Raw genomic sequence first — 16,802 nt, 5'->3', positions numbered from 1 at the left:
TAACTTTCCAAATTTTAAGTGTATTTGGGTAAGATACTGAACCCCTGTTTGCTCCCAATGGTTTATCCCATGATCTGTGTATGACTGAGTGTGAATGGTTTACTGAAGAGCAGGTGGCACCTTGGTAGCCTTGGCCACCAGTGTGTGGTTGGTGCGAATGGGTGATTGTTGACTTATAGTGTAAAAGCGCTTTGTGTGGTCGCTATGACTGGAAAAGTGCTATACAAATGCACTCCGGTTACTATTTACCAACACCCACCTTTCTACCCTTAGCTCAAATACCTGCTCCACCCGACTCATGCAGTTGCAAAGCTGTTTAAGGATCCTAGAATGCAGAAACAGTGGAATACAGCATTTTAAAAATCTGCAGGAGTCACCAAAATTAGCACAACTTCTGAGTTTCATTTTGTCTCTTCAAGACAAGATAGCATAGCACGATTGGTTACCAGTGGATACATTTGATTGTCTAGTTCAGGGGTCAGCAACCTTTAAAAACAAAAGAGACATTTTTGGAAAAAAAAAGAGAAATAATGTCGGAACGGAGCCGCAAACCTTATTTTGAGCCTCACATTGAAGATGTTACAGCCTACTAAGTCTAAATTAGCCTACCAACAACACTAATTAATTATACTAAGTCATAAAGAGCATTTATTAATGTGATTTTTCAGAATGCAGCAAGAAGCCAAGTGCAAATGAGAGTCTTGACACCAAAGAAATATCTCAGGATATTTGGAATTGAAGTGAGAGAAACTCAAAACTAGACTTGAAGTTGGCAAAATGTATATGTTAGGGTGCCGGGCTGTAGACGCTTTAATACCTTTTATAGGGAAAACGGAAAAAAACTGTTCATGTCTAGGCCTGTCACGATAACACATTTTTTAGGACGATATATTTTCCCAGAAACTATCACGATAAACAATAGTATTGTTGTATCGATGTTTTTTGTTGTTTTATAACGAAATTAGAGCATAATAAGTACATCCTTTTCCACAACAATGGATTTTTCAATCTCGAGAATATTAAACATTGGAATTGAAATGTGGAAAAGAAATACTAAAGTATCCTAGATAAATAAAACAAATAAATAAACTACAACCAAAATAAATAAAATAGACTTTCAGGCTCTGTTAACAAAACATTGCAATGAGATAATCATTATGTATTATATTATTTTATTATTAAAATAACATAAAAAGCTGGAATGGCTGCTTGGGAAATTAAGTCACGCATGTAAACGACAATATAACGAGTCCAGAAAACTATCGTGTCCTTTTTTATATATTGAACGATAAGTCGATATAGTAATTATCATGACAGGCCTATTCATGTTGTATGATTTTTTTGTCACAGCCACAGGGAGCCACTGCAGATGGTCTAAAGAGCCACATGTGGCTCTGGAGCCGCGGGTTGCCGACCCCTGGTCTCGTTGATCCCAGTATATTCAGTCTTGCCATAAAACTGAGCCTGTTACAGCAGGTTTGATCAGCTACCCTGCCTCGTGCCTCACCTTTGCCATGTTCAGCTTTGCCCGTCATACTGGGCGCTTTTTCACACTTTTATTTTTGGCCACAATGTAGCCATTGTCTCCCTGCTCTTCGTTTTGTTGTTGTCTCTGTACCCTTGCTTTTCTTTTTTGACCCCCATGATTTCTGGTGATGCATATTTACTGAGTCAGGCTGCAGTTCGCTCTACATCTCTACATTAGCGGCACATTGTGACGGAGGGTGTGGTATCAGATGACAAGTTGAAATGTGTTTCAAAGACAATACATTTTATTTATGGTGTGAATACATATGGCTGTATTGTTTGTGATATAGATCAGCGAGTAAATTGAAATTGAGATTAAATCCCATTCAAGCTTCAAGCATAGGGCCTTGGGCTGTTGTCATCTGTACTCTCTGATCTCCCCCGACGGTGGGCCTGTGAAGCAGACCAAAGTGCCTTTTCAAAAACTTAATTTTGTGGCCTATTTGGTTTTGTGTCGCTACATTTCACCATGGCACTGCTAGGCAAGGTGAGCCCTTTAGCGAAGGAGCATGCTGATAAAAGGCCTGTTAATTCCGCAGCACTAATTGTCTCCCACTGTCTCCTGTACTTTTTTTAGATCCCTCTCTTTACCCTTTTTCTCCTTCTCCTTTCTCTCAATCACTTTCCTTTCGGTCTCCTAACTAACTTGATTACCTAAATTACACCTGTCTTGTGCCTCTGTCTTTCTTTACATTTCCCTTCTCTCAACCCCTACCATTCTACTCGTTCTGTTTCTTTCAGCCCCCAGTGTTTTGTGTCTGGAAGGGCTTGAATGATTAAACATAGGACAGGAGCCTTTGGTGGACTGAACACCAAGGGCAACTCAATGGAGGGAGAGAGGAGTACACGCAATGTCAGACAGACCAGCCTGTTCGGATACAGATGACATGACAGGACCTGTGCTCCTGTAACTGTCACCTATTGCTCAGTGCCACCGAGTCCTGCTCACTTGAGACTCAGAACTCAGTCATATGCATCCGCCGCGCAGTGTAGCGGAGACATTATAGAAATATAGGTTAAAAAGAGCAGATACAAATCTGTTGTTTCCATGAGCGATTTTTATTTTAATTCCAAAATCTCATTGTCCATTTTTTTTTTTGATGGGAAATTCTCTAGAGGTCTGCAAGCTTGAGTAAACTGGTGCTTGGCGTGTTTCGTTCAAAGGCTAGTGATGAAGCTGTGATAGCAGTCCCCAATAACAAAGGCCAGGCAGCCAGCATGTGTTGTGTCATACGACCATTTTACTAACTTGTAACTGCATCTTTCACATTTTTATCAAGATCTCGATGATTCTTTTACACATGGTCACCCATTAAGTTGTAATAAATTATATTTTTTAGCTCTTTCTATAAAATCATTGTGACAATGTGATTTATTCTTGATGTGTATATATTCTCAAAGCTGCATTAATCAATCTCTTCCAAACATAATGAAAATGAAACCACAATTAACAGAGGATTGTGTCTGAAAACCGACCGTGTGTACACAGTGCTTTACAAATTTATTCGACCACCTGTCATAAAAACAAGAAAAAAATAGATATTTTAGAAATCTTTCAAAAGCTTGTTTAAAACTGAAATGTTATTGTAGTTTAATTGGCAAATATCTCACCTGAATTCACCTTCTTATATCGAAATTTGAGCTGGCTCACTGGGCTTCCCTGAGAAGTTTTTTGTAATACAGTAAATTTGAAAATTAATGTATAACAATAATAATGATATTCAAGCATCAAAAATATAATTTCAGTTTAAGAGCTTCCACATACTGCTGTATTAACCATTACAGAAACATAAAAAATGATTTTGGTAATTAATTTAGGCCAGTTGTGGCATAAACCAGTGGTTCTGTCTTTATGGTGCATGGTTGTCTTCTGTCACCTCAGCACATCTAGACAAAGGACCATAGTTGAAAATTAGCCAACCAGATATATCATTTTTTCCCATGTTGCCTGACAGCTGTATAGTTGCTCAGCTCACAAGGACAACCTTTTGGCTTTGCATAACTAATATAGGAGAAATTATACGTAAATGCTTACGTAAAGAAAGCAATGATTTATTTATGTATTTATTTATTTATTGCTATTTAGTGCAAAATGTCAAAGAGGAATAATATCAAATGCAAGAGCAACAAAACAGAATTATTAAAACTGAAATCACATCAACACAAGAGCAATGTATCCGTTAAGGAATACCACTGACTAATATTCATGATCTACAGTACTTTAATACTGAGAGGAGAAACTAGTCCACAATTTAGTAAATGCTTGATCTTCATTTTCTGCACAGCAGAGAAGAACATGCAGTCGTCGCTGGTGAGCCGACCTGAGAGACTTTAAGACAATTAAGAAATGTACTCAGGGACTTGAACATCTAGTGTCTGATAGATAAAAACAACAAATATTATAATGAATTCTAAAATCTACTGGCAGCCAATGGAAAGAGGCCAACACTAGCGTAACCCTCTTGCAGCGCTTTGTCTTTGTTAGAACACGATCTGCAGCATCTGCTGATGAATATAAAACGAAGTTTTGCACTATATACCAGGCAAGGAGACTTACTTTAGTTCACCTTTTTTGTAATAAGATATACACACAGAAGGTGAAATGTATATATAAATATATATACAAATCTACATTGTAAACCCCCATAGAGAAAGCAGTGGTGAGGAAACCTCTGCTAAGACTCCGACTTCCGAGCGTACTGTACATTTTAGCAACTGTGCAATGGGGTCAGATGTAAATTATTTAGCATCTTGTGCAGTATGTTTTGCTGCAGATTGGAGTCACGTGAGTGTGTATTTGTGGGTATTGTGTGTGTGTGTGTCTGCATACGCACGTATAGAAATGTGTGTGGGGAAGCGTGTGCATCCCTGGCCGAGTGTCGTTTGTGTGTGGGAGAGTTTGAGGGATTTGCTTGTGCTTGAGCATTTATATGCAGGCTTGTGCATGTTTGTGTGTGTGTATGCACTTGTATATTCCAAGCATGGAGTTCCATCCAAGCATTATGTGAGCATGAAGGTCCATCGAAGCACATGTAATCCCTAACCAGCTCTTGGGCTCCTCATTAGCATTACACTGATCTTCCTCCGAACTTATTTTCCAGCCCTCTGATATTCTCTGTGTGGCCTGAGGGAACAATAGGTCCTGTTCACATCAAATGTGTTATGTCATCAATGTGACTGGAAGCTTTGCTGCCCACGTCATGGGAGCCCTATTTCACTCTCACTGCCTGCTCCCTCACTATGTACATACAGCACACACACTTCAATATGCACATTCCCATGCCCTAATATTCCCTTTGGGGCATGTGTATTCTCAGGAGAGGCCAGTGTTTCCCCCTGAGGGCTGTCCATATACAGTGCAGCTGGAGCACCTGGCCCTTCAGAGCACTGTCTGATTTTTTTTTTCTGAAACTGATTTATTTTGACCATCGTGAAACAAACACAGTAAAAGCTTTGAAACTCAATCCAGAGTGGGTTTTATTCAGTCTACTGGATGATGATTTACACCGGTTTCAGGGGCCAGATGAGCTTTATGTCAAAATCTAGCAAAATACAGAATACACAGATGAATCGAACAGTAACATGATGCTACTGCTAAAAACATAACCCAAACTCACTTTGCAAAATTAGACTTTTTGATGCATAATAGCGCCCAACATGCTTATCATTTTGCTGTTTCAGAACATGAAGAGCAGTACAGAGGGAAGATGTTGTTTGCGTTTGTTTTTACATCAGTACAACAATTGGCCAGGCTTTCATTGCACAATTTGACACAGATTGCAATCAAGATTATTAGATCGACCTGGCACAGTCTCGCACACTTTTTTTTGTATGTCTATTCATAATGTTTAAACTAGGGATGGGATTAACCGATGATCCATTAATGGTCGTTAAGAATTTGGTCGATCACGTAGAATTCTTAATCAATCTGCGTATTTTTCAATTTTAATTTTATCTCTGACTGCGTATCAGTACTCACTGAACTGAAACACAGCTGAGCGTTCAGTTCTGAGGCCGTACGTGAATAAGCCAATGAGCTGAGAATTAAGTTGATTAAGTATAAATTGAAAGCTACAGTTTGCAAACTGAAAGTTGCTATAACAGTTATAAAACACAGAAATACAAGAGGATTAATTTGAGCAAAACTAGCTTACTGTATCAAACCTTGCTAGCATGAATTACTGACTTTAATTTAATCCAAAACACACTTAAATATGCAAGATTACTGTAAAAACTAACCTCATCGAGGGGTGCTAAAGCATAAAACATTGAACTCCTTGATGTTATCTTTACAGTTTAATCTCACTTGAGTTGACAGAGAGTCTTTTCGTCCGGCTTTTGCATAGTACTGTATATATATCTTTTATTTTGCCCATGTATGCATGTCTTTATATATACTGGAGTTTGTATAAAAACATAGCTATTAATCGATTAATTGATCGATTACGTTATAGATGCTCGAGTTGGCAGGTTTCTTCCAAACATCCATCCCTAGTTTAAACCTGGCATTTCTGCACTTTTACAGATAAAGATTAAGCTACACTAATCATATACTATTTGCACGATTTAGATCCCAGATTTCATCTGCCTCAATCCTGCCGCTAGGTGACTTTGCCGGGAGGAGAGCGCACAACAATTTCAGAGATGGACTTTCATTAAGCAGCTGTAGCAACAGCACAAATTGCCCCAACTCTCTGCAGGATCAGCAAACTGGCTGCCACTGGCCACCAGCCCGTTTTTCTGGAAGGGACCACCTGCGCAAGCTAGTCAATTCTTGTCTCATTTGTGGTCCTATAGAGAGAGCGAGAGAGCATGGCAGGGAGGCAAGGAATCACTTTATTCAAATTGAGTATTTTTTTCAAGGAGTGTTTATTTTTTTTAGAATGATGGCATCATAAAATATGATGACAGACATTTGAAGCTTAAATTGAAAACCTCAATAGAACCTTTGAACGTTAAAAAATGTAATTGGGTACTGCCTTGTTTCTATGATTCTTGTTATTGCACACTCTGTAGACGCCTTAAGCCTGCAACTAACAATGGATTCCATTATTTCACATTCTGCTGATTATTTTTTAATGCTGATAACAAATGGTGGTGGCATCACATTTAAAAAAATGCCTGCAACTTTTAGATAATTTTAAAAAATTATACAGCTCTCACATGCTCATGCATTGGTCGTAGTTATGTTCTTTGTTTTGATTGTGGAAAAGTGTCAAAATTAATTGCAAATGTGGTGAAATGGGCCCCTGCTTAAGAAAATGATGACCACAGCTATTTGGTAATATGCCCGAGGTGTGGGCCTAAAACTTTGAGTTGTTTGACATGTTAAAATGAGCTCTGCTTTGCTACTATACTGGCAAATGCATCCATGAGCATCAGTGGAGACTTGAAAGCAAACACTGTATAAGCTGTCTATATGTTTACAACACATGCACAAGCACAAACATTACAGGATCCAAGCAGAGCCCGGATGAGTAACAGGGGAAGCGACAGAGGAGGTCGAAGAGTGAGGTGTATGAGGATGTGTGTTACGTGGAGGAGAAGTTAATCTCTCCTGACGGTAGCGCCGGCCTCTCTCTGCCTCTCCTCTTGTCTTCTCTCCTCCATAAAACTCACGATTGTCTCCTGCTCGGTGAGAGGCATCCAGTGGAGTTCACATGCGCACACACAGACACTAAAATACACAGGCAGGATGTAATTTAAAAATTTTGCTCACCACTTTTCTCGAGCAAAAATAAAACAGCTAGTGTTTTGTTTAAGCTACATATCCCAGAAGGCGGTTTATTTGTGCACAGATTTGAGTCTTAGAACACTCATCATTGTTGGTAAAATCTGGAGTGTTTGGTTTCACTAAGCACGGATGACTCTCTGAACAGGGATTCCTTCCCTGTAAGAAGATTTGGTATGTGCATAACATTTTTGCTGCCACATTGACCTGATGTGGAGTCTTTTGGGCTCGAGACATTGTTAATATTAAACGTCTGTGACTGCGTAGGCTGGGTTTCCATTCAAGCTTCAGTTGATCCACATTATTAAATCTGCAGGAGTGAGTCACATATTTCATCTTCAGACATTTTTTCAAACCTTTATTTACATATCCACCAACAACAGGGGGTTTCCTCAAATTATTAGGGTATTATGTATCGTGAGAACTTGCGGTTTTCACTTGTGTGTGTGTGTGTGTGTTTATTATGTGAGTTAATTCTTGCCACATGAATAATTTTTAGGGATTTTGAATCCTTAGGATTCAGATGAGAGGTCTGGAACACTGTTGATGCACAAGAGCTTAAGGCTGATGTATGCCTGGAGATGCTAGTTATGCAACCCATTCATGCTTGCATGCACACACACATAGACACAAACACACACATACTCCAGCTCAGGCTTCACTATATCGATGTTACCCACTGCCATCTGCGTCCACAGTTTACACTTATTCGAAATGGCCTTGTGGGTTTTGTGACTGTGCCATTCCTGTGTGTGCTTACTTATAAACAAGAGTGCATACACACATACACAAACAAGATTAGCCACACATTTATGTTTTATGAATGAGGCACCTGTAGAGACACATTAGTGGCATAGGTTGAAACGGACACATACAGGGGAATATTTTGATCGCATGTTGATGAATAATTTATCAGTGACATTATGGTAGCCCGGAACTGCACTTCATTATAAGCACAAAGAAAAGATTAGTAATGCAAAAGGTTGCAGTCCAAATCTAAAAGTTGGATTTTCCAAATAAAATGGCGCACATGAACACTACATGACTTAAAGGTTAAAGGAAATGGCTGTTTGTGAATGCACTGTGCAGCCATTATAAAGTAGCTTGTCCTGGTGTCATGCTCATGTTGTAAACCGGAGGTAATGCACAGTATTAACAGCATTATAACGATTGATCTCAAAGTGCTCTTGAGACTCGCAACAGTCTGCCAAAGAAGCTGATGTTTGGCTGAAGATTAAATGGGATAGAAGTCGCACATTCTCTTGTGAAAAGGCAAACACCTACTAAGCCCTTCAGAGGACAAACTCTTGTTATATATCATCTTTTATGCTGCAGTGAAGACCTTGCTAATGCTACACAATAAATCTCCAAAATGTTCTACATTTTCATAACCAATTCCTTAAGTGGGGATGTACAGTGCCAATGCTCAACTGCATTAAAGATAACATCAACCTTGAAAGTGTGTCTTCTTTTGGATGCATCATATTGTTGTTGCATATGTTTTAATAGTGGTGGTTTTGTATGTTTAAGTCCATTAGCAAATATTTTTATTTTTATGATACTGCAAACCATTTTCAAACTAGATATATTCTATCCCCCTTCTTCAGTCAGTTATTGGTTTGATTTTATTTCAGTATGGTATGGGTCTTGATATCTGTTTGAGGTGGGTGATCCATCATTGTAGAAATATAATAATGATGCTACATGAGTTCATTTATGAATTGAATGTGCATCCTCATGTATGTGCATGTTTACATTTACATTTACATTTAGTCATTTAGCAGACGCTTTTATCCAAAGCGACTTACAGGAAGATGTTGATCCACTTATTAAAGCTTTGCTCTATAGGGTTACACCACAGAGTACCTTTAATTTTCATAGTGTACTGAAATGAAGTGAAACCAGTGGCTTCCTATAAAAAACTGAGAAATCAATGGAAGATTTAATGGTTGTTTATCATTATTGTCCAGTATAATGCAGGTTGTAATTGTTAGAGCAACCAAATTGGATTTTTTAAAGGGCCAATTAATGGCAATTACAATCAGATCCTATGAAGACTTTTTGGTTTGAAAAAAATCATACCCCTAAATTCTGTAAAAATATACTTTAAATTTAACCTGGAATCGCCAGACTTATTGCACAAATACATATTAGTCTGGAACTTCTCAGTTAGTTTCAAATTCCAGCTTAACAGTACACTAAAGTGTGTTTCTGAACACATTTGAGGCGTGAAATAGGCAACGCAGTAACATAATCTTGATTAATATTTGATTAAAACTGCTTAGTTTGACAGTTTGATCTGAGTTTTTTTGTTGCGCTGGACAGACCTGCAGACTGGATACAATTGGAGAAACCTTCAACCAATCAGGGTGTGAAATGTGTATTTTTCTCCTCTTGAATCTGGACCAGTGACACTCCTCTGCCAGTTGTGATTTTTCCAAACTTGGCCAGGTTGTTTGGAAATCTGTCTGAACAGAGGGAGGACCAGACGCATCTGCCTGAGCAAATAAAACATGAGCCTGGTAGATTCATCTGATTCCCAGGCTACTTCAAATGTAAAAGTATATTTTAAGACCCTATCTTTTGATATTTCAGCCTTTAATGAGCAGCAACATGTACAATCACAGCTGAATAATTGACTATCCTGGTTCTATAATCCTTAGTTCTATTTTTCCAGCATTTCATGATCAACAATAGTTTTCAAATGCCCCAGTTGAGGAACTGTCCATGGTCCTGACTGCTGCAGACATTAGACACTGCTGAACAGACAGCTGATGTTGCAGCAGCTATTAGTGATAGGGCAACAGCCATGGCTCTGTCTCCATTTGCCCATTTTCCAACCACAAATGCAGAACATCTCTGGCACAGATGCACACAGGGTTGTTAGTATGCACACACACATTAACTGTAGTTGTCCTGTTAAACCACTCAGCACAAAGGAAGTTATCTGTTTATAATATCACAGTATTTTAAATAAAATTGAAATCAGATACAGTAGCATGGAGCCTTTTGTTTGAGGATCAGTTTAAACAACCAGACCTTGCTGTACTTAATACAATCACATACAAAGAAAAACAGAGACGAGATTATACTTTATCTTTGGGTTGAGAGTGAGGTGAAGTCTTTATAGAAAAAGTTGTCTTTAGCCATGAACTCCAGTTTAACTTTCACATGGATATCCTGTTGAAAAACCTGCAATAGTATGATCAAATGCAGCAGAACTCAGCATGCTGCATATTCTACATTTATTCTACAGGATGGTCTTATCTTCACTTATTAAATTTGATGGACACATGGTACATCTCTGCTTGTCTGTGACTGGTGCTCCCACTGAAGACAGCAGATGTCGGTGTCTTTCCTCCCACGGTTAAGTGGAACAAAGTGTTTCCACCGTGACATCTGATTAATGACAATCCCCCTGGGAGTTGAGGGAGAGCAGTAGCAATCCTCTACCCACAAAAAAATCCCATTTGGACTCAGCAGTAGCCATCGTAGAAATCTCTGCACCAATTACTCCATCCTTCTGTTTTCCATTAAAACTGCAGCAGCTATTGGTTTATTTTTATTTAAACACTAGGCTAGAATATTTAATATTACCAGTATGATCCAAAACCTATTTTTCTAAATTAAGCAAATCCAAGATCCTGTCTGTGCAATTTTCTTTTGGCTCGCAAGAGGCAAGATTTGAATGTTGCAATTAATCCCCATTAATGTCTCTTTTATTCTTAAGTGGCACATCCACAATTCCAAAGCATTAAATAAAAAATGAAGCCTGCATCACTGTAAAATACAGCATGTTCAAGATTTAATGCTTTTACTGCTAAAAACAGCCACAAGGACTTAAATTTGATTAAATAAAGCTGGGTGTGCTCTGTAATGAAGAAGGGGAAGATTATTCCCATTCATATTTAACCCAATTTGGATCAATATGAATACATGACTGTAGATGAAATGTAAGCACATCAAATTCAATCATTTTCATTTACTTTCAGCTAGGCCTGGGACGATAACAAATTTTGCTGGACGATATATTGTCCCACAAATTATTGCCGATAAACGATATTATTGTCAACATAGCACGCAGGTTTGTTGTGGTGGCTTTTTTTGTTGCCACCACTTTTGAACAAATTCGGCATACAGGCTCGTCCGTGTGTTGATGGGCTCACCTTTTTCATTCGGTTTGAAACCGACATATTCCCACACCGGGGCTGTGGCATTTGGCTTTGCAATCATCTTTTTTCCTCGCGTTGCTCCGCACGAGGCTCACCTGCTGCACTCTGTGTGTAGCCAATGCTAGCAGCCCAGCCTTCCCCACAGAGACAAAGAGACTGGATGACTGACAGGAGGGTTCACTCCACTCATTCTGCTATGGAACAAAAGCGCCCAGGTGCTGAGATCGAGCACAGAGTGAACCCTCTTGTCATCCAGCCTGCTTGGAGGCAACAGACGAGGAAAACAAACACGCATGCGCATGGCGATATATCGAGGCCGGCAAAATTATTGAGTTCATTTAATTTATCGTGCGATTAATTGATTTATTGATAATCGGCCCAGGCCTACTTTCAGCCCAACTCCTTATCAGTATGTAAGCAGAAGCCAGTGGGAAATACCTGGAACAAAACATTGTATTTGATTACATGTTGTTGGCCAAACTGAAATAACTTCCTGGTCTGATATGGATTAGAGTTTATATGTCGGAAAAACACTTTGCAGTGACGCATATTACTAAATAATATGTAATGTTTAGTTTAAGTTACTTTTCTTTTTTTATGTATTGATTTAAAACTATATATCTTTTCAGTTTGGTTTGGTGAGGTTTAGGAAACAATTAATTGATGAGGTTTTGGAAAAGATTATAGTTTGGGCTGGAACAAGTTAACCACGTATGAGAACAGTTTTCTGTCAGAAAGGCGAACTTCTCTCATGTGTTCCAGAGATTTCAGCCATATCTGACTGCACTCACATAAGTAAATATCCTTGTCCTTTTAATATGAAGTTATAACCAGGAGACCGTTAGCTTAGCTAAGCTAGAAAACAGGAGGGAAACAGATAGCCTGTTAACATGAAACAAAATCAGCCCCTCAGCACCACTAAATTCACAATTGAACACATTATGTCTTCTTTGTTTAATCCATACAAAAACCAAAGTGTAAATTCAATACGTTTTTTGGGGAAAACAGTTAGCTTGGGTGGATAGATCCTGGCTATCTTATGCTAACTTAGCTGGCTCTGGCTCTACCTGGTTCTAGTCTTTATGCTAAGCTAAGCTAACCAGCTCTTGGACCTAGCTGTATATTTTGTGTGACTGGTATTATATAACACTTATATGTCTGCAAGAAGCATATTATAATAAGCACATTTCCTTAAATGTTACACCATTCCCTTAAAGCCATCTCAAGAACAGTTTGAGAGCCAGTTTTGTTTCTAAACCACAGAGGAAAGTGCTTCTCCTAATGCAGACTCTTATTGAAATTTAGACATAGAAGTTGCTGGATGCACACTAGACTCAGGGACTTCAGAAGCTTAGTGAGAGGCCACAGTGAGTCGAGCAGATTTAGGGCCAGCAGCTAAATTAGTGGGTTTGGGGAGAGAATGACAATCATGGTGGTAATGGAAGGGAAAGTGCGTGCATCAGTGTGTGTGTGAGACAGAGATAGATGGAGAGAAAAGACAGAAGAGGAAGGAAGAAAGAAGTTGTCGGAGTGAATTAGTCATTAGTGGTGTTGAGGTCTCTCCCCCCAGCCTGTCCACTCTTTCTGCAAGCACATATGGATCTCAAATTTCACCACCACGCACAGATTCACACGTCCACGCACACATACCACACTTCAGTCAAACATGGATCTGCACAGATGTCCTCGGAGTACTGCTGATCCCTTGTTTAGTTGTTTTTCTTTAAGAGAAAGTCTAATTATCATATCCTTTATATATTCAAACCAGATTTCTCTGTTTATTTGTGCATATTGAAGGTTTAAATTGGCTCAGGAATGTGTGTGCGTGTCCCTTGGCTTTGCAGTATAGCAGTGTGTTTACAAGATGTTACGAAGCGTTAAGCAGAGCTGTGAATGTGTGATTCACTGGAAGTGGGAGGAAGTGGAGAAGCAGACATCATTCCTGAGGCCCATAAAAAGAAACCTTTTAAAGGTCAATCCTTTTTCTTTTTTTTCTTTCCTTCTTTTGTTATCATAGAAGCCTTAACTGAACCCTAAACTTTCTATCGCTCAACCTGTCTCCCTCTCGACCCGTCTATCCCTTACATCCAGTTATCTTTATATCTCTTCCAACCCCCACCGCTCTTCTTATGGTGTCACCTACAAGGCCATGTCCTGGGGTGTCAGCGCAGAGGACGAGTGCAGCTGGCACCTCATGATGTGCCGTGTCTCCGTAATTATAAAGCAAAGACAGAAGAACGGGATCATTTGTGGCTGCTACTGTAGCTAGGTGTGGTTCAGTACACTGGCTGCTCTGTAGTCTGCAGTGATGTGATGCAGCGACAGCGTTACACAATAAGAGCAGCGAGTGAACTCACTCACCAGTCTCTGTGTCTTCCTGTCCTTGTCTGTTCTCTATCTGTGTCTCGGTTTGATTGTGTCTTCCTCCGACAGCCCTGGCTGTCTCTCTGCCTGCACACAAAGAGATGGATAAACCTGGCTGGCCCCTCACTTTTGTCTGTTTTTCTCTCTTCTCATCTTGGCCAGGGTTTATTGAGTTCCTCGATTTGTACTGATAAATTTGATCATAAAACCTCCTGAGCTGCACAATCTTTTCTTGTGCAGACGCTGACATACAATCCTTGAACTCCTCTTTTCCTTGAGTATATCATAGTAATCTGGCTCAGGAGAGAATATTGCATCTATGTGTGGTGTATCACAGTGTTTAGATGCTGCAGCTTGTCGGTGTAGGATAAAAACATCACAGACAGCTGCTTTATGGAGCTGGAATGCATTTTTTGTTTGTTTTTTTCATCAATTTATGACACATATTTACAAGGCAATTGGATTAAATCCTCTTCAGGAGACAACAAATCTACTTATTTTTATGAGGGGGGCAATATTTTTAGATCAGTAAGACAAGTTGAAACAAAATCCTATGGGCCTTGAAGCCACCATTTCATCCTGCTAGATGCACCGCCAAATAAAATCTGTGGTCGACTCCTGTTGCTTTATGTTTAAAGACAAAGCTGAATAGAGTCCAGCCTGCTATTATAAATGACTTATCCACATATTATAGTCGTGATGCCCAGAATGACAATCAACAGTATGAGCTCAGTGCACGAGCATGAAGTGGTATTATATGCCGGGATATGACCAGTCGCAGTGAAATCACTCTTGAATGCTCAGAGCTGTGATAGGAGGAGAGCGTTGCCCTAGTTTGAGTCTGCCGTAATTATGTAATGCTTGAGTACCTGCAGCACCAGCGGCATGACAACTTCTGAATGTGAATCTGGGCAGCGGAGAGTGCAGACAGGAACTGCACACCTCTTTTTAAATCCTTTTTACGTGGTATGCAACTTAATCTCATCTTGAGCGGGCTGGGTTTTTACTGACATTATGCACTCATTTGCTTATTTAGCATTCAGCTGACACATTCAGCACTCCCATATTCCTTTCATCTCCTCGTTTTTTTTTCTTTTTCCAGAATATTACTCCCTTAAAACCTTTTCCCACTTCCTATTCCTCCACCATTCCTCCATCCCATCTTCCTTCCTCTAACCCTCCATCCCTCTCCTCATCCCCTTCTTCCTGTGTCCCCCCCTCTGTTCCTAATGCCACATACCAAATGGAGGGTGACAGTATGCAGCTGTGGGTTTTTGTCCTTCAGACAGCATCTTAGAGAAAAGCTTAGCCCCACGCACACACATGCGTACAGACGGAGGGAGGGATCGGCACTAACCTGAGTCTTTCATCTGTCGCTTATATAATAGTTTTAAGATGGAGTTGTGCTGTGTGGCTCGCATACATGATACTGTCAGACATGAAAGTCTTTGCACTGACGTAGACAATGCATTGTAATGTAACAAAGCACTAAACTTTCCTTTCCTGCTCTTCTTCATTCTTCAGAAAGTAAAGCTCCATGCTGCCTTGCAGGAGAAAAATCGTCTGAACCTTGAGCTGATCAACCAACACCTGAAGACGTCCAAGTATGACCAGGTACGGCTTTCACAAAGGCAAGGATACACACACAACAATGATCAATGGTCTACCATGCCATGATTAATGATCAAATCTGTTGTATAATGCACTAGTAGTGATATAGGCTACATATCACATACATGTCTTATAAATGGCTCTAACATCAGTCATATGTTGCAGTCTGATCCATCTCTGCAGATCAATACACCTGCAGCCTTGTTATCACCACCCTGTATGCCATCATGTGCTGCTTCTTTATATTGCCTCTTTATATGTGCTATTATGTCTTCCATCTTATACACACACATCATTAAAATGTTCCCCTTCCCTTCATTATGTCTTTCACTGGCATAGTCAGCCAGAGTCTCCCACTTCACACATGCATACATAAACACGCACACAGACCCAGACGGAGACAGTCTGTGATGGTAGGCGATTAGCTACTCTGGCGCTAATAGTGACTTTCACAGAGGGGGCAAATCTGACACGTGTCCAGGGATTCAGCTCGGAGCTTTTTGCTCCACCGTGCCGCACAAAAAGATGCCATCTGTGCAGCCGACAAGGTGGGCACAGAGATGAAAAGGAAGTGGGGGCAAAAGTGTGTCCAGTCCCTGCCAGATATACAGTATGAATGAGTGTGAGTGGCTTGTAAGGGCAGCCCTGGCATAGACACAGGCGGCATGTGGTGGAACATGCATAGAGAAAAAAAATGAAGGAATGAAAAGAAGTAGAACATGAGAGTGTGAAAAGAAGAGAAGAGAAACAAGAAAGTGGTAATATCATTAGAGAAAGTAAAATATACTTTCTATGGCGAGTCAGGTTGCTGTGTGTTGACTTTTGACGTTTAAAAAAAAAATTATATTCATGATTATGACTTCCAATCATTTTGAAAACAAGGTAAATGAGATAAAATCGAGATGGATAAAAAGATTATTGTGCATTCATAATGATGCTCTTGTTTTGTCTTGTTATAAAATCAGCATTACTGACTGGGATATGTTGAATATAGTGATAGTTTAAATATTATTGATTGAGTGACACAGCTAAGGACAGAATGTATATTTATGTAGGGGGGATTTTAATAGTAACCCATGTTTTGATTAAAATACTACTGTTTTTTAATGTTGTAATGATGTTATATCTTGCTCTATTCTGGGTTTATGTTATATTTTAGTTTAAGAAATACTCATCTAATTTAATTTATCATGTAAAGCATCTTTGGGTATCTTGATAAAAGCTTGAAAATTATTTTTAAGCTGCTTGTCCGACTTAGCTCAGATGGTACTGGAGCTCCAGTCATAAATTCTACAATATGAATGAACTAATTTCCGTTGCAACAGTCTATTTCTCTGCAAGTTTATCTATTGTATGCTCATCTATTTTGCTAGTTAATGAGATGATTGGTGTATGGC

General features: G+C 39.5%; 1 protein-coding gene across 1 annotated transcript in view; it reads left to right on the top strand.

The window, feature by feature from the left end:
- The window catches only part of rimbp2a (RIMS binding protein 2a), a 78,651-nt gene that overhangs the window by 26,060 nt on the left and 35,789 nt on the right, over positions 1 to 16,802 (top strand). The window contains exon 6 of the mRNA XM_059357808.1: positions 15,319 to 15,408. Coding sequence (XP_059213791.1) covers positions 15,319 to 15,408 — 90 coding nt within the window. The remainder of the gene's footprint in view (positions 1 to 15,318; positions 15,409 to 16,802) is intronic.

Source organism: Centropristis striata, chromosome 19, assembly GCF_030273125.1.
Source record: "Centropristis striata isolate RG_2023a ecotype Rhode Island chromosome 19, C.striata_1.0, whole genome shotgun sequence".
Classification (NCBI taxonomy): Eukaryota; Metazoa; Chordata; class Actinopteri; order Perciformes; family Serranidae; genus Centropristis; species Centropristis striata.
This window is presented reverse-complemented; position numbering and strand designations above follow the sequence as displayed.